This window comes from Bombina bombina, chromosome 4 (genome assembly GCF_027579735.1).
Source record: "Bombina bombina isolate aBomBom1 chromosome 4, aBomBom1.pri, whole genome shotgun sequence".
Taxonomy (NCBI): Eukaryota; Metazoa; Chordata; class Amphibia; order Anura; family Bombinatoridae; genus Bombina; species Bombina bombina.
In genome coordinates, this window is record NC_069502.1 from 731,408,075 (window position 1) to 731,436,031 (window position 27,957).

A 27,957-nucleotide genomic window follows, 5' to 3' on the forward strand; every position below is an offset into this window, starting at 1 on the left:
TTCTACCTAAAAGGACAATAATGAAATACTGTAATGGGTTAAAGCATTTTATTGCTTCTCGGATATGTGCATGTAACTATATGCTTAACCACTGCAAAGGGTTTCAATATATAATGTTTGCTCAGGAGCCTCCCAAACAAGACTTTCAAAGAGCCAATCAGATCTGGCATATGCATGTAGCCACTGATCACTGGCTGTGTCCTGCTTGCTTCATGGTACATAAAACCATTTGTTTAACACCTTTATAAATATTAAACCATGAGGGCTCAATTTTCTAAAGTTGTCTACTTAGTGAGATTATTTTAAGTATGAAGGAAAAAAAAAATATTTAAATGTAAACAGCAAAAATGCATTTAAGGATGTCAAAAAATGAAGTTAAAATTATACCAAAAATAACAAAATTCAAAGCATACTTTTTTTTATACATCAAAGAGGGTCTTGAAGCATTGATCACTGCAAGTTCTCTCACATGTCTTATCATATTCTTTAAGAATGTTGCACCTGTAGATCTCTTTGTTTTAACTTAGGAGTTTCTTTTTCTCAAAATACAAAATGCATGTTATACACTGACAGTAAAATATATGTATACAAACCTAGATGCAAATGCAAGTTAAATATGTTGAAAATTGGATACAATTTTGATTTGTATTTGCTTTAAAAAATATTGTTTCCAGTGTACTGGTTTTTTTTTTTTTTAATTTGATTAATTTTTAATAATTTTGAAAAATATTTTATTTATATTTCAATAACACGCCTTCAAATTACTAAAATCTAATCTAACTTAAGAAATCTTATGTGCAAAACACATATTTTACATTCCTATTTCACATAGAAAATAATGTGCTTTTTATTATTAAATATATATATATATATATATATATATATATATATATATATATGATACTGTTCATGTAAAATACATATCTATACCTATATATCTATAGGAATAGATATACAGGTATAAGTGAATACAGATATACTGTATAAAGAAATATGTATTTATAATAAAAAGGACATTTTCCTGTAAGTGAAGAACATTGGAATGTTAAATATGTACAGGGAAAGAGAAATTGAGACAGACAACAGGGGAGATAGAGAATACAGAGAGTAGCTAGAGGAGAAAGAGAGAGGAAAAAGACAGAGTGTATAGAGATGGATGTGAGAATTATGGGGATAAAGAGAAGGGAGAACTAATAGAGCAAAAAAAAAAAAGAGAGAGGGGAAGTGAAAGAGAGAAGAGAGAGAGGACCGTGAGAGAGGAGAGAGTTTAGTTAAGAGGAGAGGTTGGATAGAGAGTGAGGAAAAAGATAAGGGAGGCAGAAAAGTGAGAAAGAGAGAGAAAAGGTAGAAAAACAGAGAAATAGTAGAGGGAGATAGAGATGAAATTAGAGAAGAAGGTGTGAAAGATGTGAGAGGAAAGGGAGAAAAAAATGGAAGAGAAGAGAGAGATAGGCCGAAAGATGAGTGGGGGTTTGAAGAGAGAAAAGAGGGAAAGAGACGGCAAAAAGAGAAGATAAAGGAGGGAGAAAACAAATAGAGAGAAAAAAAGGAAGAGCGAGACAAGAGGAAGTGAGAGGAGAGTGGGGATAGAGAATGAGAGAGGAGGACCGAGTGGAGAGAGTATAAGAAATTCGACTAGCAGCTTATGAACTGTAGTTGTAAGTGGCTGAAAAGCTGTGTTCTGCTGTCAGCTGCAGGAAGCGAGTACTTCACAATAAGTGCAGCCCCCTGTCTCTCTGTCGGTGTCCCCGCTTTCTGATTATGCAGAGGCTGACAGTATTACACTAGGGAAGAGAGGAGCCTGCACTTTTTACAGACAGAGAACTTGAGGCTGTGAGAATTACATTATTTGACTGTGCCAGGAGGAAGCTAGTGTATGGTGCTGCTATATTACTAAAAACTAACTTTCCCAGGGGCAAAAAACCAAACAAACAACACACATTTTTTTCTCTGCCTCTGCATGAGCCCCCATCATAAGCAAGGCCTTGGGTATCTTTGATTAAATGCTATGGCTGCCTCTGTTTAACATTACCATAGCTACCTCTGTTTAAATGAACAGCATACACCAGTTTTCATTTAACTGCATGTAATAGACCCTACTATAAAGAAGAATAAGCACAGATACTGATCTAAAAAACCAGTATAAAACCTTTTCAAAAGTTACTTTAAAGCTCCCAGTTTAGCACTGTTGATGAAATTAGGCTGGGACACCCAGTGAAAGAGGCTGGGAAAGCAGGAAGAGCAGACACTCCCCCTTCCCTGCATATGAAAAGACAGATAACACAAACAGGAGCCAGCAGGAATCTGTAGACATCAGTCTACATCTGATACTTTGGTGCTTGGTTAGGAGTCTGAAAATAAGCACAATGTTCTTAAAAAATAAGAAGCACTATATATTGTTATAAAAGCACTGCCAGATTGGCTACATAAATGGATCCTCCACAAAACATTTATACAAAAATAAATCTAGTGTATAATGTCTCTTTAGCATTGCCATAAGGGCTCACATCAAAGGCAGCCATAGCAGTTTAATAACTGATTTTTGTAAAGTAAGTTACAGATGTTATGGAGACTAGGATGGAGTCTGTTCCCTCAGTATGAAATGGGTTTTATGATACGTGTTCAGCTAGCTCCCAGTAGTGTATTGCTGCTCCTACAATGAAGGATGCCAAGAGAATTAATCAAAATTGATAATAGAAGTAAATTGGAAAGTTGTTTAAAATTGTATGTTGTATCTGAAACATGAAAGAAAATGTTTGGGTTTCATGTCCGTTTAATTAAAATCGAAATTTATTAAGGTAGTAATCTTTCATAAGAAAAAAACAAATCTCACTTAAGTGAAGCTATATAACTAGTTCATAGACTATAAATAAGTGTATAAGTAAGCAACATTACTCCCAATAATCAATAATATTGAATTCTAAATTAAAGTCTGAAGGAGAAAATGATGTTGCCCTTGAATGACATTCATGAGTTGATGTAACTTTGTACAAAATATACTGCAGACAGTAAGGCTTTCAAGCTTACAGTCTAAATAGGCTGATACAAAAGGAGAGGAAATCATGGAAATTGCTAAAGGTTGTTTTCATTCAAGAATTTTCTGAGGCTAAAATAAATTAAATGGAAAAAACCAGAAAACTTTTTAAATGCAATTTAATAACTTAAGATAAGTATGAGCAGATAGGGTATTCATATTATTAGATATAAAAGTAAAAAAGACCAGACGGGAAAGGAAATGACATGAAACTTATATCAGATGACAAAAGTAGTTTACATGAGAAAGTTTTATGTATAGCTGATTTTCTTCATAGTATAGAATAATAGTAAACAAACCAATGTTAACCATGATGACCAGATCTATGGTTTTAAAATGTCACACTTTCATCCAATTAAACAACAAGACAAGATAGATCTTGTAGGTAGAAATCAGAATTCTGACTCTGGCTCCAAGAATGAATCAACACATAAACGTTTCCTATAGTTAGCCCTGAGCTATAGATACATAGGTATTAATACCATCTCCTCTTAGTTCCACTTTCAATTGAAACAGTTTCTACATAAACCTTTTTTATGCAAAAAAATATTTGTACACATTTAAAGGGACAGTCTACACCAGAATTTTTATCGTTTTAAAAGATAGATAATCCCTGTATTACCCATTCCCCAGTTTTGCATAACCAACACAGTTATATTAATATACTTTTAACCTCTGTGATTATCTTGTATCTAAGCCTCTGCAAACTGCCCCTTTTTTCAGTTCTTTTGACAGACTTGCAGTCTAGCCAATCAGTGCCTGCTCCCAGATTAATTCTCGTGCATGAGCACAGTGTTATCTATATGAAATACGTGAACTAACACCCTCTAGTGGTGAAAAACTGTTAAAATGCAATCTGAAAGAGGTGGGCTTCAAGGTCTAAGAAATTAGCATACGAACCTCCTAGGTTAAGCTTTCAACTAAGAATACCAAGAGAGCAAAGCAAAATTGGTGATAAAAGTAAATTGGAAAATTGTTTAAAATTACATGCTCTATCTGAATCATGAAAGTTTATTTTGGCCTAGACTGTCCCTTTAAATGTTGTTCTTTCATATACATGATACAATTTGAGTACAATGTCCCTTTAAATTGCTAATGAGTGAGAATATATCTTGTTAGAATGTGTTAATTCATTTAATGTGAAACATGTTGCCCTATACCAGGGGTCAGCAACCTTCGGCTCCCAGATGTTTTGGAACTACATTTCCCACGATGCTGAGACACTCTTTAGGCTATCTGAGCATCATGGGAAATGTAGTTACAAAACATCTGGGAGCCGAAGGTTGCTGACCCCTGCCCTATACCATGTTTGCTGTGTATGAAATAAATAAGTGTGATTTTTTTTGCGCACAGCCTTTCTTGATGATTGTATACGAGGAACTGGCAGTGATTACAGAGGAACAGAAGACAAAACCGTGTCAGGAAAAACATGCCAAGCTTGGTCTTCTTCCACTCCACACAAACCAAAGTACGTTTGTTTATGTAGAAATATGTACGTCAAAATGTGTATTCATTTACTGAAAACGAGTAAACAGTGATTATATATTTTAATGGGCCATAAGAAGATGAATTAAAAAAGCAATATGTGAGAAAAGTGACTACAGCTTCAATGCTATTGGTTTATCTAAAATATGATATATGGTAACAAAAATAGTATGTTGATTTGTTTTTTTTTATTTCTGACAATTTGTTTGCAAACCACATATTTACCCACAGTACAATACCACCTTTTAGCGTTGATTCTACCCCAATATTGTACTTGTTTGTGTATTTAATGCATCCCTGTAATGTTCCATTATTTCTTGTATAGCGCTACGTAATCTGCTGGCGCTTTATAAATACCTGATAATAATAATAATAAAAAAAATTCTCATGCTGTCTTCGTGAAATCGATAGGTGCTTACTAATTCACTTGTTAGTGGAAAACGTGGAACATACTTCTTGACAACAATAAGAACATCTAGAGATTTCTCATATGCTATATTTGTTGTACAAATAAACAGTGCAGACACAACATATCACCTTACCATGATTTATAATGGGAGCACTCAATAGAAAAATCTTAACTTGTAAAAGAACTATAAAAAAACATCTGTCTACAAAACCAGCATACAATGTTTTTATTGTTTCACAAAATATTTGACTACTAAATAATTTATATTCTGGCTAATATTTAATGTATTTGGTTCTATTACAATAGGTTTAAATTTTTCACATTGTAATTATCATTTGATATTTGAATAAAACATATGCTTCAAAAAGAAATTTCATACATAGTCTTTTAAGAAGTGAGTGAATAGGCTGTACCAATGATAGAAGGGGGAAGGTAAACCTATTAGTATATGTGCCAGTAGTGTAGGTTTAATATGATAAGTGACTGGAATGTCATTTTTTTTGGTCTTGAGTGCAGAATGGACAAATTGTGACAAATTCAGCAAATAAAAGTGCAGAATTTGGTAAAAGAGACAATGTGGTTTGTAAATAAGAGAGAAAGGTTGGGTAATACTCAACAGTGGTATGTGGGTGTATAGTGGTTGACAGAATAAGATTTCTAGTATTGTGTGTTGATAGAAGGAAGGTAGATCATTATTGGCTACATTTAGTTTGTGCTAGTGGGAAATCATTAGGAAATAATGTTAGTAATGTAATCTGTTGGAGAGGGGATACATTGACAATATATATAGATTCAAGTGTCTTCTGCAAAGAGATGATATTGAAGCAAAAATAAGCATTAGATTTTCCCAAGCAAAGTCTTCATTGAGAAGAGGAGAAAGGGTATTCAGTAGGCTTAGGGGGTCAACAGTTTTGCAAGCAGGAAACTGGTTTAGGAGATGAAGATTGTAGGTATTTAATAATTTATAATAAATTATTTTAATTCTTATTCTTTTAATCTATAGCATTACACCTGACAAATATCCTGATGCTGGCCTAGAATCTAATTATTGTAGGAATCCAGATGGGGATAATAATGGACCTTGGTGCTATACTAAAGACCCCAGTGTTAGATTTGAGTACTGCAAGATTCAACAATGTGAAGGTAAGAATGAGTTTTAAATAATACATTTGTATGGAAGAAAGTTACCAAATTTGTTTGCTTGTATATTTTATAGTACTCTTAATATTTTCCCTAATGAGTATAATTACACAAAATAAATTATTGAATCTACTATACTTATCTTCTATAACTTCTCCTATTCACTTTGTGTAACAAGTTAACATTCCAACAAAGTGATACAAATAATGGCCTAGATTACGAGTTGTGCGTTAGGGTTAAAAAGCCGCGTTAAGAGGTATGAAAACAAAACACTAAATTACAGACAATAATAAAGAAATTACAAGATTTTTAAGCGGGTCCATCTTCAAGACATCCGACGCGGAGCATCCTCTTCATCCAACGGCCGACGACTGAATGAAGGTTCCTTTAAATGTCGGCCGTCGGATGAAGAGGATGCTCCGTGTTGGATGTCTTGAAGATGGACCCGCTCTGCGCCGCATGGATGAAGATAGAAGATGCCGTCTGGATGAAGACTTCTGCCCGTCTGGAGAATCACTGCTCTGAACTTGATACAGAGGTGTAAGTTTTTTGGAAACATACATTATAAAATCAGTACAATTATAGTCTTCCTTCTCACAACAAATCTTTTTTTTACTGCATGTTGCTGCAGGCAACAAAGTGCTTTATTTGTATCTTTTGCATGCACCCAGAATACATAAAAATATTGCAAATACCACATATTAATTACAATGTAACACTTCTTATGCAAAAAATCAGGTAATTGATTGAATAGTGATGCCTTTTTATTGACTACAGATTAGATATGTGCATGATCGAAAAATTTGTTTCGGTTCGGATCGATTCGGAGGTTTTCGAATTTCGTTTCGGATCGATTCAAATTTGGAAAACTTCGAATGAATTTGTTTCAGATTCATTTCGGATTCGGTTCGATTCGGTTCGGTTTGGTTCGGAAATTCGGTATGTGTGCTGTGTATTAGACTTGTATTATGTACTGTATATCAGGTGTAACCCATAGCAGAGTGATATAACCTAATATACTGTACAATACTAGTGTAATCCATGTCCATCCGAATTTACCGAATAAATCCAAACTAATTCGGATTTATTCTGTAAATTAGGCAGTATTTTAATTCGGAAATTCGGTTCGATCCGAATCTCCAAATTTGCAGAATTTTCCGAATTTCCGAATCGAACTGAACCGAATTGCACATGTCTACTACAGATGCTGGGGTCTGTAACATATTAGGGTGTCCCATACATTTTAACAGGTTGGTCTACATGTAAAATTCCTTTTTATTGAATTAGAAAGGTTAAGAACAGCAGTATTACAAAAGACAAGTATGCACATTGATAGATCATGCAATTTTAATCAACTTTCTAATTTACTCCTATTATCAATTTTTCTTTGTTCTCTTGCTATCTTTATTTAAAAAGCAGAGATGCAAAGCTTAGGAACCGTCCCATTTTAGACCCAGCACCCTGGATAGTGCTTGCTTATTGGTGGCTACATTTAGCCACCAATAAGCAAAATGTAACCCAGGTTCTGAACCAAAAATGGTCCAGATCCTAAGCTTTACATTCCTGCTTTTTATTTAAATACAGATAGCAAGAGAACAAACAAAAAAATTAGGATAATAATAATAGGAGTACATTTGAAAATTACTTAAAATTTGTATGCTCTATCTGAATTGTTAAAGAAAAAAATTGGGTTTAGTATCCCTTTAATAAATTATTTTATGGAACTTTAATCATTTAAGTACCCTTATATTACCTTTTATCTTAAATTTTATTGACAAAAATGTGTATGAAAGATATGCCATTGGATGAGGACAGTGTAATGACAGCCCTCTTTTAAAATGTACCAACAGTTCGTGTTCAAAGTTCATGTTGCATTGATGAGATTTCCCTCATAATGCAATGTAGTAGTTATAACCTTAACATTTCATCAATAGGATGGTGTGACAACGGTGAATAATACTAAAACAAGAGACAGATGCTCAGCAATCAAAGGGGAGAAAATTGACTTTTCTAAAATTTGGAGGCATAGTTTAAAACCCTAGTTCACAGATACACAGCACCAATTGTATTGTCAACTTAGAATGACATAACTCTTTCAAAACTCTACTGTTCTAACTGACATATAAGCAAGGATTCCAGGTGTTTTAGGTAATCAGCAATATGCACATGAACAGTAAATTATAAGTCTGCCCTTCAGCACTTATGGATGGAAGCCTGTAACAATATATTTCATTTTAGCTAAAGAGTAAGGAATAGAAATTGATTTAAACATAATCAGTGATAAACTACCATAAGCAAAGAACAAAATGGAGGGCACTACCATAAGCAAAGAACAAAATGGAAGGCACCCCCCCTTCTCCTACTTTTCACATATGCAAAAAAAAAAATTAAGGAGGATTTGATTGGTTAGCTAGGTCCATTTTGTTTTAAGGAACAGGGAAATCAGTGAAACAAAATGTATAGAAAAAAAATATTCTTTTAAAAAAAATAAACTGCATTATGCAAAATGCTTCTAGGTTGTGAGGCTGCTGTTTCAAGCAATTTCCAATTTTTGTTTAATGTCCTTTTAATAATGAATTACTATCAATACTGTCTATGCAGTTTATATTTCAGTAGCACAAAAATACATTTTAGTTTTTTTTAATTTTAACTCTTGCAGAAGACTGCATGCAGTGCAGTGGGGAAAACTACAAAGGTAAAGTTTCAAAGACGGAATCTGGCATTGTATGTCAACGGTGGGATGAGCAGATCCCTCATTCTCATGGATTCAACCCTGCAAAGTAAGTCACAAGTTGCTATCTGAATATTATATCTTAAATATGATGTTTTTCATTATGCACATATAGGGGGGCCGAATTATTATTGTGCAGGGGAAAATAATCCGATGTAGCGGATCATGTACGGCGCACATTGATAAATGCTGATAGCATACGCTGTCGGCATTTGTCATTACACAAGCATTTTTGGTGAAATGATTGTGCAATGCCGCCCCCTGCAGATTGGCCACTAGCAGGGGGTGTCAATCATCCTGATCGTATCTGATTAGACTGATTGCTGTCCGCCGCCTCAGAGGTGGCGGATGAGTTAAGGAGCAGCGCTTCTTAACTCTTGTTTCCAGCGATCTGGAAACTACAGGGGTAGATTGCAGCATTCACTGCTGGTTAAATCTACCCCATAAAGTTACTGTGAAGGGACTAAAACCCTTTGTTCATAATTTATTGACAATGTATTTTCTAAAAAGTAATAATCAACTTGGAGAAAAAATATTCACATCATTTATGCAAACAAAATATAATTCTATTTTGGAGTTTTTGTTTAGAAATTTAAATAATTATTTTGGTGTTAAGATTGGCTGTTTATTCCTAAACTAGTCCTAAAGCAGTACAGTGATCCCACCCCTTGCTCTCTCTCTCCCCCTCTCTTTTGTGCTCTCTCCCCCTCTCTTTTGCGCTCTCTCCCCCTCTCTTTTGCTCTCTCTCTCCTCCCTCTCTTTTGCTCTCTCTCTCCCTCCCTCCTCTCTTTTGCTTTCTCTCTTCCACTTCTCTTTTGCTCTCTCTCTCCCCCTCTCTTTTATGCTGTCTCTCCCTCTCTTTTGCGCTGTCTCTCCCCCTCTCTTTTGCACTCTCTCTCTCCCCCCTCTCTTTTGCGCACTCTCTCCCCCCCTCTGTTTTGCGCTCTCCCCCCTCTCTTTTGCTCTTTATCTCTCTCCTTTTTTTGCTCTCTCTCTCCATCCCTCTCTTTTGCTCTTTTTCTCCATCCTTCTCTTTTGCTCTCTCTCTCCCCCCTCTCTCCCCCCTCTCTTTTGCTCTGTCTCTCTCCCCTCTTTTTTGCTCTCTCTCTCCATCCCTCTCTTTTGCTCTCTTTCTCCCCCCTCTCTATTGCTCTCTCTCCCCCCTCTCTTTTGCTCTCTCTCCCCCCTCTCTTTTTCTCTCTCTCTCCCCCTCTCTATTGCTCTCTCTCCCCTCTCTCTTTTGCTGTCTCCCCCACTCTCTTTTTCTCTCTCTTCCCTCTATTTTGCTCTTTCTCCTCTCTTTTGCTCTTTCCCCTCTATTTTGCTCTCTCTCCCCCCTCTCTTCTGCACTTTCCCCTCTCTTCTGCTCTTCCCTCTCTTTAGCTCTTTCCTATCTATTTTTGTCTCTCCCCCTCTCTTTCTATTTCTCTCCCCTCTCTCTCGCGCCAACCGCACCCGGCAACACCCCCGTCACGCCCGACCACGCCCCCAACCATGCTTGGCCACGTCCGGCCATGTCCACACTCCCATCCGGCCATGCCCACTTTCGCCGCAAACAGCATGTCAGGTAAGGCCAGGTGTGTTTGTCCTCGTGCTGTCTCGACTGCGCATGACAGCTTCGGACAAACACACTTGGCCTTTTATATTATAGGATAGTTGTTTCAAAATAATGAAACATTATTTTAAATTATTCTGAAGAATATTCATATTCTGTGTTAAACATATTATACTATTCAAATAAATAGTGATATTTAAAGGGACATGAATCACACATTTTTTTTCTATCATGATTAAGATATCATACAACATTAAACAACTTCCCAACTTACTTATATTATCAAATTTGCTTAATTATCTTCGTTGCTGAAGCAGTGATGCACTAATGGGAGCTAGCTTAATGTATCTGGTGAGATTAATGACAAGAGGCATATCTGTGCAGGCACCACTCAGCAGCTAGCTCCCAGCAGTGCTTTGCTGATCCTGAGCCTACCTGGGTATGCTTTTCAACAAAGGATACAGAATGAACAAAGCAAATTAGATATAAGAATTAAATTGGAAAGTTGTTTAAATTGCATGCTCTATCTGAATCATGAAAGTTTAATTTTGACTTTAAAGGGACAGTAAAGTCAAAATTAAACAAATGGATTGGATAGAACATTACATTTTAAAAAACTTTCCAATTTACTTTTATTATTAAGTTTGCTGAGTTCACATAGTATCCTTTGTTAAAAAGAGTTCAGGAGCATGCATGTGTATGTATGTCCCACCTTATATGGCGTCCTGCAGCTTCCTCCTTTTAGTTAATAACAAAATTGACTGGGTGACGTACCTAGCAGCGTAGACAGTCCCCCATGATTTGATCCAGGTCTTGAAATCAGGTGATCATATTGACAATCGTATGATTTCAATTTTCCAGCAAGTATATATGACAAATGATATATTTTTAAATATGCAGCCTTCCTGAAAAAAATCTTGTGAGCAATTACTGCCGTAATCCAGATGGAGAACCCCGGCCCTGGTGTTTCACTACCAACTCCAACAAAAGATGGGAATTCTGCGATATTCCACGTTGTGGTAAGGTTTAGTTCATATACAACAGTCCTGTGTTTTATTATTGTAAAAGAACCAGAAATCTTTTAGAGTGCAGTGTATTAATGTCTCGTAATTTAATTATATGAGTCCTCTTACTTTATCACGCAACTGGCAGCTGTTGAAAAGCTTACCTAGGTAGGCTCAGGAGCAGCAATGCAATGATGAGTGTTAACTGCAGATGACTGCACATATATGTTTCGTGTCATTGGCTGACCAGATGTGTTAAGCTAGCTCCCACCCAGTAGTGCATTGCTTCTCCTTCAACAAAGGACACAAAGAGAATTAAGTAAATTTGATATTAGAAGTACATTGGAAAGTTGTTTAAAATATTATTCTTTATCTAAATCAAGCAAGAACATGTTTTAGTTTCTGTCTGCCAATATCCAAGGTCACTCTCTTATATTTGCACTGTTCTTTCTTTTATTCTACTTACTCAATTAGTATCACTTCCTGTTCTTGTCATGTGAACATTTTCAAAATTCTGATTTGCTCTCTCTTGTTTCCCTTTGACTGCTACACCCTCATAAATAATATTTTTTATTGTCCAATTATCCCAATTCGAATACATTAGTAATACTTCAACTACTTTGTCTATCCTAATTATTATTTTTATTATTATTTATTATTATTTGTATTATTATTATTTATTATTATTTATTTATTATTATTATTTATTTATTATTATTATTATTAATTTATTTATTTATTATTTATTTATTTATTTATTTATTTATTTATTTATTTATTTATTATTATTATTATTATTATTTATTTGTTGCTCCACTATTTTCAGTCTCTGCAAAATCTCTCTAGCCAGGTTTTAAAGATATTCCACTATTCTTAGGGGTCGATTTAACAAGCAGCGGATGCTGCATTGACGCCCCATCGTTTCTGGTCTGCCGGAAACAGAAGTTAAGAAGCAGCGGCTGCGATCAGGATGATTAACGGCCCCTGCTAGTGTGCTAGTGGCTGACTGGCCGCGAGTGAGCAGGGGGCTACATTGCACAAGCATTTCACTAGGAATGCTTGTGCAATGTTAAATGCCAACAGCGTATGCTGTCGGCATTTAGCGAGGTCGAGCGGACATGATTCGCCTTAGACTCATGCCTTTCTCCCTCAAAGAATATTACAGTGTTAGATAAAGCCTTCATATTTTTTTTTTCTGAAGGGCCTGCTACTAATCTGTGGTGGCTCCTGAGTTAGTGAGGCCTTAGGCAAGGTTCAAATATGAGGCCCCTCAACACAAAACAAAAATGCAAACATGAACCATAAAGTGCTCTGAATTTTGCTTAAAGAGTAGAGTGAAAAGGTAGATAAAGAGAAAGTGAGGAGTGAAGGATAAAGAAAGGAAGGAAGCAAGAGGTGAGGTAGATTAGAGAATGGGGAAAGAAGAAGAATGGAGAGGAAAAAGAATAGTGAAAGATATAGAGAGAAAAAAAGGTAGAGGGAGAGAGAATAGACAGAAAGAGATAAAGAAATAGAGACAAAAGTTAATAGAGGAGAGAGAGAGAGAGAGAGAGAGAGAGAGAGAGAGAAGGAGAGAGAGAAAAAAGAGCATAAAGAGAAAGAGAGAAATGAAATAGGAAAGCGAAGAGAGAAGTTAATAAGAGAGAATAGACAGAAAATAGAGAGGAGAGAGTAGAGAGAGAGAGGGATATATATATATCTCTGATGAAGCGCACTGAGCATGCGTGAAATGCGTCTGATCCTGCTTACCCTTGCATACTGATGTAGTGCTCCACTCTCACGATTTCAAATAAACCACTTTGGCCAGAGTTCCAGCGTATCTTCGTTTTCTTTCTTCTGATTGTATATATATATATATATATACTATAGGCGAGAATGAAAAGATAGTGTGTGAATACAGAAAAAGAGAGAGTGGGAAGAGATGGGAGAGTGTAAAATGGGAGCTGGAGAAGGAGAGAAGAAGAGATAGTATAGAGGAAGAAGATTAAATAGAGTGAAGGAGAGAGGGAGAAATGAAACAATGGAGAAAAAGAGGGCTTAGAGAGAGAGGGGGAGAGAGAGAATGGATATTGAAGAAAGGGAAGGTTAGGAGAGTAGAGAAAACCAGAAAAGAGAGGGGAGAGAGTGTTTATAGAATAGAAATGGACAGAGAGAGATAAGAGGGGGCATGAAAGGAGAGATTGAAGAAAAGGAAGGAGGGTGTGGAGAAAGAGAATAAGGAGAGAGACAGAGAGATAGTGAATAGAAAGAGAGAGAATGGAGGGGGAGAGGAGAAAAGGAGAAAAAAAGGAAAAGGGCAGAAAAAGAGAGGGTGAAGTGATAGAGTGAGGAGCAAAAAGAGAGAGAGAGAAGAAGGTCATAGCAGACCTAGCAGATGTTTAAATCATTATCAGCATTACAGACAGGATTATCCTCTGGAGCTCCCTCAAACAGCCTATCTCATGCTCCCTGCTTCTTGTCAAGCAGTGTGTAGCTAATTGTCACATCCTCAGGTTCTTCAGTTGATCACACTAATCTCTACTCTCCTCCTCTCAATCACACCTGCATTTATCTACTCGCTGTGTGCGATTCACACAGTGCACCATAACTGCCCCACATAGTACTCATGTTTTCATTCACTAAGGAGACAACTGGGGTCAAATTTAGACATGCAGGATAGAAGGGTGCACAATATAACCCCTCAGCCTCAACTCTACTTTTACAGCACAGCATTTTGGAACATGTGGTTTCTGGTTAAACAGTAGTAACCAGCAGAAATTCAGGGACAGAGCTCGCATGTCAACTATCCAACAGTGGGTTTTTTTTTTACTAATCGAAGTGCCATGCACATGCTGCACATTAAAAAAAAATCCCCATATGAAGAGAGAGACACACTGTGAGGCCCCTGTTTAAGTGAGGCCTTAGACAACCGCCTATTTGGTCTAATGAAAGAGCCACCTATGCTCTAATGTATCATTACAAAATCTTTAATCATTTTTGTTATCTTCTTATGACAGCAAAAAATCCACCACCATCGATTCCAGGAGTGCAATGCTTGTCCGGCAATGGAGAGAACTACAGAGGCAATATTGCTTTGACAGCATCAGGTAAACGCTGCCAAGAATGGAGTTCTCAAATACCTCACAAGCACACCAGAACTCCAGACAACTACCCATGCAAGTAAGGAAACTTTGTTAAAACTCTGAATTTTTTTGTGTGGCATTTTTGACTGCTTGTTCACCATTTTGCATGAACATTTGGATTAAAATCCGTGGACAAATTACTGATACTAAGGTATTATTTTACACAATGGCAACAGCACCATTGCCGCTAAATGCATTTTAAAACATGCATATTGTATACGTTTATCATCAAGTTGTATGAACTTTTTTTTAATGTAAGCAGCAAACAAACTTTAATTAAACATAATTTATCACTCAAGTGAACAAAAGCCTGGAAAATTGCATAATAAAAATTCTCTAGTTATTTCTTATAAGCTTTTGAACCAATATTTTTAAGATCTTTTTAATGAAGAGGTCCAGGATAAAAAAGCACACATTTGCTATAGTGGTCCTTCCATGTAGCTTTGGTTAATGTTTATAGTTTTTATGTTTAGATAGTCAAAAAACAAACCGGTTAGTTACCATGGATACTGACCAGCCAATTATGTCACCTCTGCTCTTGTTAAGATATGATGAAAATCTGGCGCCGTAGGGGTACTTGAGGACTGGAGTTGAGAACCAATGGTGTAAACTTCCTTAAACAGAGGAGGGAAATAATATGACTGTGGGTGCACGTGCCAGATGCACGCTCCCTTGCAAGTCTATAGACAAGCTTCCTAATTGGATGCTAAAAGTTGCTTTAAAGTCCCTGTAAAATGGGATACGGCTACGTCCCTGAACAAAAACACAAAACATTTTTTAATGAACAAAATTACAATTTTAAATGCATTTAAAACATGCATTTTGCACATAGATAGTGTGCAATTCAGTGCTAGATTTATTTAAAATTATCTTTTTAAAAAAACAATAGAAATGTATTATATTAAAATGTGTGAACTGTTATTGGGCCACAAATGTAATCAAATACTGAATTTGTGCAATTTCCGTATCATATTTATAGGAATCTCGACAATAATTACTGCAGAAACCCAGATGGAGAGGTCATGCCTTGGTGTTATACTGTTAACAGCACAGTAAGATGGGAATACTGTGAAATCCCAAGTTGTGATAAACCTACAGTTGGTAAATATACAATTCATTGTCTCTGTATTACAATAAAATATATTCTCTAGAGGAATGTACAGGTATTATGTGTGTGTTAAAGGGACATACAATAGCAGACAAGGAAATGCTCTAATGCAAAGCTATTTATTAATGCGCTATGGCTTGCATGTTTATTTCTGTTTAACTTCTGCAAAGGGGTAAAAGTGACATAGAAGTACAAATAGAAATGATTTAATATGTTGACCATTTTGTATTGAATTATTTCTTCCATATAACTATATGTACAAATTTGAATCATACATCATTTAAACAATAATTGTGTACAGTAATGAATGTGCTGATAGGAATGTGCTGACTTAATGGGATAGATAGAAAGTTTAAAACTGAAATGTGCACAGGTGCATTTCAGTTTTAAATAGAAGCATTTTTATCAATTAACTTCCATTAGCAAAAATGCTTCTAGTAAAGATTATTACTGTTTTTCAGGCGCATGCACACATATCCTATAAGGGCCTGTGCATTAGTATTCATACAAAGAACCTTCTCAGAGAGTCAGCAGTGACTTGTATGACACAAATTAAAGGGACACTGAATCCATTTTTATTCTTTCATGATTCAGACAGAGCATGACATTTTAAGCAACTTTCTAATTTACGCCTCTTATCAAATTTTCTTCATTCTCTTGGTATCTTTATTTGAAATGCAAGAATTTAAGTTTAGATGCCGGCCCATTTTTGGCGAACAACCTGGGTTGTTCTTGCTGATTGGTGAATAAATTCATCCACCAATAAAAAAAAGTGCTGTCAAAAGTACTGAACCAAACAAAAAGCTTAGATGCCTTCTTTTTCGAATAAAGATAGCAAGAGAACGAAGAAAAATTGAAAATAGGAGTAAATTAGAAAGTTGCTTAAAATTGCATGCTCTATCTGAATCACGGTAGAAAAAAAAATGGGTTCAGTGTCCCTTTAAGTCTTTACAGGCACAACACACAGCACCACCAGCCCTCTGACCTTGAATACTGGTGCACGAACCCTCACAGGATATGTGTGCATGCACCTGAAAAACAGTAATAACATTTACTAGAAGCATTTTTGCTAATGGAAATATATTGTAAAAATGTTTCTATTTAAAACTGAAATGCACCTATGCACATTTCACCTTTTTATCCCTTTAAGACATCACTCCCACGTCCCTTTAAATTAAATGTTACATTTTGTTCTTTGAACATTATTTCTCATTAACTAACTGAAACCACTGTTTGTCATTGAACATTTACATTCTTTTTTTAGCATTTATCACAGGCAACCGTTTTAATCAACACTCCTTTATAATAATCATAAGCTAAATGTTAGAATAATTCATTAAAATGTATACAATCTCACTTTGTCAAGCACTATATGTTTCACATTGATATGAAAATGTATCGTTGATTATAGTAGCCATGTAAGTTTAGTAATTTAGATGCAAAAATTTGTTTTCTATTAAAGGGATACTTAACCCAATTTTTTTCTTTCATGATTCAGAGAGAGCAGTTTTAAGAAACTTTCCAATTTACTCCTATTATCAATTTTCTTTCTTCTTTTGCTATCTTTATTTGAAAAGCAGAAATGTAAACCTTAAGAGCTGGCCCATTTTAGATTCAGCACCCTGGATGAGACTTGCTTTTTGATGGTTACATTTAGCCACCAATAAGCAAGCACAACCCAGGTTCTGAACCAAAAATTGGCCGGCTCCTAAGCTTTACATTCCTGCTTTTTAAATAAAGATAGCAAGAGAACAAAGAAAAATTGATAATAGGAGTAAATTAGAAAGTTGCTTAAAATTGCATGTTATGGGGTATATTTATCATAGTGCGAACGGACATGATATGATGTAGCGTATCATGTCCGCTGCACATCGATAAATGCCAACAGTATACGCTGTCGCCATTTATCATTGCACCAGCTGTTCTGGTGAACTGCTGGTTCACCACCAATCGGCCGCTAGCAGTGGGTGTCAATCAACCTGATCATATTCGATCCGGTTGATTTCTGTCCACGGCCTCAGAGCAGACGGACAAGTTATGGAGCAGCGGTCTTCACGGAGCTTGATAAATCGGCCCCTATATCTGAATCATGAAAGAAAAAAATTGGGTTTAGTATCCCTTTAAGCAATTATACTTTTTATTGAACAAACTATACATTTAAAAAAAAAACACTTAAGCTTTTGAGAGTTTCCTCTCTTTCTCAGGACTAAAGTATTACTTCGAACCTAAGAGATGAAACACTTTGAAGCTTGTGTTCTTATATGTGTAGTTAGTTCAATAAAAAAGTATCATTGCTTAAAGTGAAGGTAAACTTTGGTGAACGAATCAAAGTTTACAAATCAGCCGTTTTGATTAAAAACTTACCTTTTTTTCTTTTAAGTCAGAGCAGCTTCCCCCTCCTGGAAATCCTCTCTTCACAAGTCAGCAATGACTAATCCGGCTTCCTCCAATCACAGCATGGCCTCAGGCAAGGACTACCCTGGGGGGAAAGCTGTGATTGGAGAAAGCCGGATTAGTCATTGCTGATGTGTGAAGAGAGGATTTCCAGGAGGGGGAAGCTGCTCTGGCTTTAATCAAAACGGCTGCTTTGTAAACTTTGATGAATGAAAGTGCCCCTGTTTTTAATAGTATTTTTCAAAAACGGGCTTTCATTCACCAAAATTATAAATAGTAATTTTTAAAATGTGTTGCTGCTTTTATCATGAGGTTATAGTTTTACCCAACAGTAATTTTCAGCACAACATTATTGCGAACAAACATTTTCTTTAACTACATGTTGGAATATGGTATCTAATAACTCTTTTACACCTAAGCATATATTACATTGAACGTTCATCTAAGTAATTCATTCATGTGTATATATTCTTGATGGATAATTGTATTTTTTTTTTATTCCAGCTCCAATCAATCCAACACAACCTAGCACAAATTTGGATTGCTATGAAGGTGATGGTGTCACATATCGTGGTTCAGCATATTTAACGGTCTCAGGAAAGACCTGCCAGGCATGGAATTCAATGGTTCCTCACAAGCATGAGAAAACGCCTGATGTGTTTCCAATTGCGTAAGATATTAATTCACTGTCAATTCTAAAATTCAGCCCATAGATTTTATCAGATTTCTTTTAAAATGGATATAAAAGTCCCAAATCAACCTACTGCTCAAATATAAAAGCATTCCTTGTTTTTACATTGAAATGCCATAAAAACACTAAAGGTACCACTGTCTCCCACACTCTCTAGTGGCGCTGGATTAGTTGTGGGCATGCTGTGTAGAATGTTAATGACAACAATGTGTCAATGCACTCCCCATTGCAATGGATCACTAATCAGGAGCAGCATATGTAAATAACCACCAGACAATGTCTAGCATATTGCAGAATTGTTACAGGTTGTGATCTCTGCCCTTCTAGCAGGCCCTGACTGGTCATATGGTATACAGGACAAATGCCCAGTTGGTCACGCTCTTATGTGGGCCTTGCTGCTATATACCACCCTCTCAATATGGGTAACAGTAGGAAAGTTGTTACAATCTGCCTATTTTGTAAAGCAGGAAGTACATTTTCTGTCTAGCTGTTAAGGTGTGGCAGGACAAGACGTCTGGTGTATTATGACTACCTTGCTACCAGAGGTCTAACTGATGAGGGCTGGGCCTATTTTTGGTTCCAGTCCAGTCCTGCCTGCTGTTACTACTACAGGTTCTCCTTCAGAGCTCCACCCATTACCTGTTCTGACTCAACCCATATCCTGTAAGCTTTCACCATGACACGCCTGCCTTGCCAATGGCACAACTGCTGCTTCACCCACAATCACAACAAAAAACACCCATGGGCCTTTACCTCCAATCTCAGAAAGCCTCTAGAAAATGATGAGAGGTATGCATTGGAGCTCTACTTCATACTTGAAGTATGTGTTTAATAATATAATGCACCAAAGCATTATAGCATTTTATTATTCCCTTTTATTTCTCTTTATGTTTCTTTGAAAAAAAAAGAAGAAAAAAAAAGATTTAAACAGAAAAGCTCACTGTCCCCCAGCATGCATGCATATTTGGTACATAATTAAAATTAAATGTATAAATAATTATTTATATATTAATTAATTAAATTAATACATTCATTAAAATTAACAAATAAATTAAAACTAATAAATACAATTAAAAATATAATTCTAAAGAAAAAAAAGGTTATTGGTTATGCCAAATCATACAATATCTACTCCCTACCACAATAAATGTTAAATGGTGACATAACACTGTATCAATACATGCAAACCTCTGTTGAAAGTTTATATACACAAATAATCATGTAATCTGTCATTCGGATTTATTTGTTCTACAAAATCAAAATGGCAAAGTCTTCCCCTCTGCAGTCAACAAAACATTGATTAATTGGTTGATTGTTTGATTTTTACATCTCCCTTTCAAATGTTCCAAATAGAGCAGAGTCTCTTAACCTTCTTGTAGTACCCCTAAATGTATAAATGTTTGCCCTTAGTACCCACAACTGCAACAAATAAATATTATAGGTGAAGATAAAAAGAAAGAACGTATAGGTGAAATCTAGTAGCTGCAATTGATGTAATATTATTATAACATTAAATGGATATGAAACGCACAAATGTTCTTTTGTGATTCAGACAATACATTACATTTAAAAAAAGTTTCCATTTGACTTCTATTATCAAATTTGCTTCGTTCTGCGTTGAAGAGAAACCTAGGTCTCTATCTATCTATTGGGTACTTATAGAGCGCAAACTAATCACCCGTGAGGGTCTCAAGGCGCTAAGGGAAAGGGGATAGGGGATGGGAGAAAGGGGGGGAGGGGGGAGGAGATGGGCATTCAGTCGAAGAGCCAAGTTTTGAGGTCCTTTCTGAACTTTGTAAGGGAGGTGGATTGTCTGAGGTGAAGCGGGAGGGTGTTCCATGTCTTTGCCGCCATGTGGGAGAAGGATCTTCCACCCGCTGTGGATTTTCTGATGCGGGGGATGACTGCAAGTGCTTGGTCGGCCAATCGGAGTTGTCTGGCGGGGGTGTAGAAATTTACATGGTGGTTGAGGTATTCAGGTCCGATGTTGTGTAGGGCCTTGTTGCGTGGGTAGGTAGGTATATGGAACACTTCATGACAGGAAATAGTGTTGCCATCTAGTGCTCTTGCATATGGATAACATTCTTGCAAAACTGCTGCTATATAGTGCTCCAGAAATGGGTCAGCTCCTAAGCATACATCCCTGCTTTTCAACAAAAGATACCAAAAGAGCAAAGTAAAATTGCTTAGAAAGTTGTTTAAAATCTCATGCTCTATCTGAATCGCGAAAGAAACATTTTGTTTTTCATATCTCTTTAAGATTAACAATATATTATTAAAAGCATATAGCCTAAGTAAATAAAATAACACAAGTAATGTACAGGTCATACCTTTACTAGCTAACTAATCGTGATACTGAGGTCCCCATCCTAAGAGCTTGCAACTGTATCACTATTGTGGTGGTAAAGTGTGGAAACTGGTGATAAAAACCTTTATCTCCAATAGAGTCCATAGAGATTTTTACCACCAATTTCCAAACTTTACCACCTCAATGGAAACTAGGGCCTAGATTTAGAGTTCTGCGTTAGCCGTCAAAAGCAGCGTTAAGGGGTCCTAACGCTGGTTTTGGCCGGCCACTGGTATTTAGAGTGGTGTAGGTAAGGGTCTAACGCTCACTTTCCAGCCGCAACTTTTCCATACTGCAGATCCCCTTACGTCAATTGCGTATCCTATCTTTTCAATGGGATTTTCCTAACGCTGGTATTTAGAGTCTTAGCTGAAGTGAGCGGTAGACCATCTACCGACAAGACTTCAGCCGCAGAAAAAAGTCAGTAGTTAAGAGCTTTCTGGGCTAACGCCGGTTTATAAAGCTCTTAACTACTGTGCTCTAAAGTACACCAACACCCATAAACTACCTATGTACCCCTAAACCGAGGTCCCCCCACATCGCTGCCACTATAGTAAATATTTTTAACCCCTAATCTGCCGACCGCACACCGCCGCCACCTACATTATCCCTATGAAACCCTAATCTGCTGCCCCTAACATCGCCGACCCCTATATTATATTTATTAACCCCTAATCTGCCCCCCCAACGTCGCCGCTACCTTACCTACACTTATTAACCCCAAATCTGCCGACCGGACCCCGCCGCTACTCTAATAAAGTTATTAACCCCCTAAACCGCTGCACTCCCGCCTCGCAAACCCTATAATAAATAGTATTAACCCCTAATCTGCCCTCCCTAACATCGCCGCCACCTAACTTCAAGTATTAACCCCTAATCTGCCGACCGGACCTCGCCGCTACTATAATAAATGTATTAACCCCTAAAGCTAAGTCTAACCCTAACACCCCCCTAAGTTAAATATAATTTTATTCTAACGAAATAAATTAACTCTTATTAAATAAAGTATTCCTATTTAAATCTAAATACTTACCTGTAAAATAAACCCTAATATAGCTACAATATAACGAATAATTATATTGTAGCTATTTTAGGATTTATATTTATTTTACAGGCAACTTTGTATTTTTTTTTAACTAGGTACAATAGCTATTAAATAGTTATTTACTATTTAATAGCTACCTAGTTAAAATAATTACAAAATTACCTGCAAAATAAATCCTAACCTAAGTTACAATTAAACCTAACACTACACTATCAATAAATTAATTAAATAAGTTAACTACAATTACATACAATTAAATAAACTAAACTAAATTACAAAAAAACAAACAAACACTAAATTAAAAAAAATAAAAAAAGATTGCAAGAATTTAAAGCTAATTACACCTACTCTAAGCCCCCTAATAAAATAACAAAGCCCCCAAAATAATAAAGGTCCCTACCCTATTCTAAATTAAAAAGTAACCAGCTCTTTTATCAGCCCTTAAAAGGGCTTTTTGCGGGGGAATTCCCCAAAGTAAACAGCTCTTTTGCCTGTAAAAAAACCCCACAATACCACCCCCCAACATTACAACCCACCACCCACATACCACTAATCTAACCCAAACTCCCCTTAAATAAACCTAACACTACCACCCTGAAGATCTCCCTACCTTGAGTCGTCTTCACACAGCTGGGCACCGATGGACCAAAAGAAGACATCCGGAGCAGCAGAATTCTTCATCCTATCCGGGCAGAATAGGACATCCGGACCGGCAGACATCTTCATCCAAGATGCATCTTCTATCTTCATCCATCCGACGAGGAGCGGCTCCATCTTCTGCCGCTCCGGATGTTAGTGTAGTGTAATTATTTTAGTGTAGTGTAATTATTTTAACTAGGTAGCTATTAAATAGTTATTAATTATTTAATAGCTATTGTACCTAGTTAAAATAAATACAAAGTTGCCTGTAAAATAAATATAAATCCTAAAATAGCTACAATATAATAATTCGTTATATTGTAGCTATATTAGGGTTTATTTTACATGTAAGTATTTAGATTTAAATAGGAATACTTTATTTAATAAGAGTTAATTTATTTCATTACAATAAAATTATATTTAACTTAGGGGGGTGTTAGGGTTAGGGTTAGACTTAGCTTTAGGGGTTAATACATTTATTATAGTAGCGGTGAGGTCCGGTCGGCAGATTAGGGGTTAATAATTGAAGTTAGGTGACGGCGATGTTAGGGGCGGCAGATTAGGGGTTAATAAATATAATATAGGGGTTGGCGATGTTAGGGGCAGCAGATTAGGGGTACATAGGTATAATGTAGGTTACGGCGGTGTCCGGAGCGGCAGATTAGGGGTTAATAATATAATGCAGGTGTCAGCGATAGCAGGGGCGGCAGATTAGGGGTTAATAAATGTAAGGTTAGGGGTGTTTAGACTCGGGTTTCATGTTAGGGTGTTAGGTGCAGACATAGGAAGTTTCCCCATAGGAAACAATGGGGCTGCATTGTTAGCTGAACGCTGCTTTTTTGCAGGTGTTAGGTTTTTTTTCAGCCCAAACTGCTCCATTGTTTCCTATGGGGGAATCGTGCATGAGCACGTTTTAGCTGCTTACCGCTACCCTAAGCAACGCTGGTATTGAGGGTTGAAGTGGCGGTACATTAGGCTCAACGCACCCTTTTTGGAGCCTAACGCAGCCCCTCAGACAACTCTAAATACCAGTGTTGTCTTAAGGGTGCGTTGGGGAAAAAAGTGCCGTTAGCTACGCGGGTCTTTACCGACAAAACTCTAAATCTAGGCGTAGGTCTTAGTCAGCTATTAAAGGTATCACCTGTACATCACTTTTCTTATTTTCCTACCAAAGGATTTGTACTTTCTTTGAATACACTGGCTAATACGGTACTGCCCTTTTTGGCATCAAGTATATAGTCTAAAATAATATAAAATTATCAGACAAAGCTTTGAAGATGATTTAAAACCATTTATTCTATGTATACTATGGTAGTTTATAGAAATTGTATAAAGGAAACAAAACTCTATTAAAGGGACAGTCAACACCAGAATTTTTGTTGTTTAAAAAGAAAGAAAAACATTTTATTACCCATTCCCCAGTTTTGCATAACCAACACAGTTATAATAATACACATTTTACCTCTGTAATTACCTTGTATCTAAGCTTCTGATGACTGCCCCCTTATTTCAGTTCTTTTGACAGACTTGCATTTTAGCCAATCAGTGCTCACTCCTAGGTCACTTCACGTGCATGAGCTCAATGTTATTTATATGAAACACATGAACTAATGCCCTCTAGTGGTCAAAATGCATTCAGATTAGAGGCAGTCTTCAAGGTCTAAGAAATTAGCATATGAACCCCCTAGGTTTAGCTTTCAACTAAGAATACCAAGAGAACAAAGCAAAATTGGTGATGAAAGTAAATTGGGAAGTTGTTTAAAATGACATGCCCTATTTAAATCATGAAAGTTTTTTTTTGGACTTGACTGTCCCTTTAAGTAGATAATTTTTAATTTATTAGAGTACAAGTTATTATAGTAATGGAAATATTGTTAAAAGGGACATTCCGGTCAAAATTTAAATGAACATAGATGAATTGCTTCTTTTAAAAGAAACATATTTGTAATATTCATGTATTGGCAAAAATGCTTCCAGTAATAGTTATCACTGTTTTAGTGTTAACATTTTTCTCTGCACGTGCATGTTAAGCATAGCTAGATATTCTCAGTGCACCAGCATTTTATATACTGCAGCTGCTCAGAGTGCCAGTGGGGCTTGAATCAGGCAAGCAATTATCAAATTGAGTCATTACCAGATGGTAGAAGCACCTTAGGCTCTCTGAGCAAGTGCTGTGTTAAAAATGCTGGTGCACGGTGCATACTTAAATACACTTTTTATAGAGCTATAGCTTTTTTAAAAGCATTTTTGTTAATACATGTATATTACAAAAATGTTTCTACTCAAAACTGAAATGCATCCATGTGGATTCGAATTTTTGCTGGAATGTCCCTTTAACTTAAATTAAAAAGGCATATTAATAATTTTTTTCTATTGTGTATAACAAATAGCAGTTGTTAACCATACTACAAATATTTTTGTGGAAAAAAAAAAGGTTAAGTGAAACTAATATTATTGATTATGGGACAACTCAAACGGGAAACATTTTTAAACATTCCCTTTTAGAAAGAACCTAAAAAATTACACTCATAACAAATATTTTTTGCATGATATTTTTAAAATGTTTAAATTATAATATTGAATAGATCTAAAAAAAAATGTTTAGTGGATATGCCAAATAATGGAAACAATAATTGTTAAAGGTTGCAAACCTCTATTAAGACTTTATATACATAAATGATTATGTAATCTATAATTCAAACGTATTTGTCCAGCAAAATCTAAATCACAACTTCATTTTTCAAGTCTTTCCCTTCAGTGTTATCCCCACTGCAGTTATCCAGCTTTTATTTGTTTTTTATTATAATAATTATTATAATGATTATTACTATTATTATCTTAGATCTCCCCTCTAATTGCAAATTTTCATGATGAAGCAAAAAGAAATCTGCATCAGAGAAAGATGTTATAGCACCACCTTGTGTCTGTATTTGTGTAGTACAGAACTCATTCGGCACATACAATAAACAGCTGTAGTCTGTATTCACACTGAAAGATATTTGTGTGCACAAAAGCAAACAAAACACTATTTAAACACAGAAATATTTTAAAGGTTACATTTAAGCTGTTTAAATTTATATTGGAACTCTCAGAAAGAGTTTGTGCACAAATGTTACTTGTGTACCAGTTGCTCAATGGTGGGTAAGTATAATTTATAAAGCTATGTTTTTGGATAGAAACATACCTCCCAAACATAAAACATAAGCAACAAGCAAAAGCAACAATCCATTTACATTTTTTTTAACTTACTTTAAAAAATGGAATGACCTTCTTACTACAATTCCCCTTCTTTGCCTAAAATACATATTATAATCCTTTGCTCTGATAAACTGGTTTATTGCTTGTGTTGATTGGAAAGCCTAGAGTAGAATCTGACCAACTGCAATCCTGAAAAAAAAATTGTAGTTGTTTTATTTCTGTTATTTTCTTTTAATTTACAGAGGACTGGTGAAGAATTACTGCAGGAATCCAGATAGTGACAAGAGTCCCTGGTGTTACACCACAGATCCTAGTGTCAGATGGGAGTATTGTAATCTGAAGAAGTGTTCCAGTCTACCACAAATAGAAGAGCAAAAACCAGCTCAAACAACAAGAAAAACTACAATCACAGCAAGTCCAGGTAATAACAGCTGGATTTTAATTTCATCAACAATCTGTATACTAAGGGCTAAACTTATCAATTTGTGGACAGACAGGGCTTCACATGTTGGGAAATTGTCCAAATTATGTTGGGCATTTATTCCCAATATTTACCATTGCACTGGTGTTCATACAATGCCACTGCCCTGCTCTTGCTCAACCAGTTGCAAAAGAGTAGGGCTTGTCAATCACCCCAGTCGAATAAGTCCAGAATGATTTTCATCCGCCAACTCTAAGTTGGCAGAGAGGACTTATGAAGCAGCATTTTAAACCGCTGTTTCATAAATATCAGTTGCAGGCATGATAAATCTAGTCCTTAGTATATTGGTTTCCACATTGTTATGTATTTGGTTTATTGGTATAAATGTAATACACATAAATATGTTATGCCTGATGCTATCAAAAAAGGCTAATTAGCCATTTCACGCGAGCTGCACAAAACATCAACAGCTAAAACCCTGCGATAACTCAGAAATAGTATCACTAGCTATTGCTTTCTATGTAAGCCCCGTTGTCACTATTATGTAATAGCTGTCACACAAGTACTGTTAGGCAGCCTTAAACTCAGTGCAGAAAATTAAAAAAGAAATGATCCTCCATACTGAGTTATCCTGCACTGCAACTTACCCCAAACCTGACCATACGCCAAAAATGAACCCTATCTATAGCTTGCCTCCCACTGCAATAAAACTTAAGTTTGATTCTGTAATCTCAACACAGTTCCTCATTACCAAAAAACATATAAGCCAAATTTCAACCTTCAGGATTCCCTTCTTATAATCCCACACATCTAATTCCACCAAGCATGACCTCCATCACTGCAAGATATCTCCTAAAATCTGGGCCTCCGAGACCTAATATGTAATGTCACTTACAGCAGTTTTGATCTCTTACATTATTGAATGATGCATTTTGTGGAATCTTCTTCAAACAGTTAATTTTGTAAAAAAATAAATTAAAAAAAAACGTATACAAATTTAAAAAGTTCTCTTCCCCAGTATAAAAACACCTCAATTTGACAAAACAAACAAAAATGAGCATGCAACCCATGCGGCTTCTCAGTTCTGACTTTCAAAATTCTGGATAGGGCAGTGCATGCACTTGTATAGCAAAGCACAAGGCATTCTGGCTCTGGTAATTTGACCAGAGTTTATCAAATATTCTTGAAAATTAAATGGGCACAAATGACCCACATAATCCATTAAACAAAACAACAACATCATGGATGTGATAAATAATAGAATAGCCAAATAAGAATCCAGGAAAACACACAATTATCATCAAAATTTGGATCATTACCTTAAAATAATCAGTAGTAGAATAAAGTTCCTAACCAATCCGCATTTTTTGGTCCTGGTTTGAGAGCTTTGTACCACAAAGTGAAACTAGTGACCACTTAAACGGCCATTGTAGTATAAAAATGACATGTTCTAATTTGTTAGATTATGTAAGTTTTGCAGCACCCACCATGGAAATCTATGACCTCCATTTAGTATGCAGGTAATAGACAATATTCCCAGCTAGGGAACCTGTATGTCCAAATCTGCAGTGATCTGGTAGTGGACGGGTAACATTCATAGGCTGCAGTTATCATTGCAGAAGCAATGGTTTGTA

General features: G+C 36.1%; 1 protein-coding gene across 1 annotated transcript in view; it reads left to right on the forward strand.

Moving 5' to 3' along the window:
- PLG (plasminogen) overlaps window positions 1-27,957 on the forward strand; it is a 136,667-nt gene that overhangs the window by 32,442 nt on the left and 76,268 nt on the right. Inside the window, exons 4-11 of the mRNA XM_053710940.1 lie at window positions 4,388-4,502; window positions 5,932-6,071; window positions 8,728-8,848; window positions 11,255-11,373; window positions 14,355-14,517; window positions 15,460-15,581; window positions 18,487-18,652; window positions 26,145-26,323. Of these exons, the coding sequence (XP_053566915.1) occupies window positions 4,388-4,502; window positions 5,932-6,071; window positions 8,728-8,848; window positions 11,255-11,373; window positions 14,355-14,517; window positions 15,460-15,581; window positions 18,487-18,652; window positions 26,145-26,323 (1,125 nt within the window). The remainder of the gene's footprint in view (window positions 1-4,387; window positions 4,503-5,931; window positions 6,072-8,727; window positions 8,849-11,254; window positions 11,374-14,354; window positions 14,518-15,459; window positions 15,582-18,486; window positions 18,653-26,144; window positions 26,324-27,957) is intronic.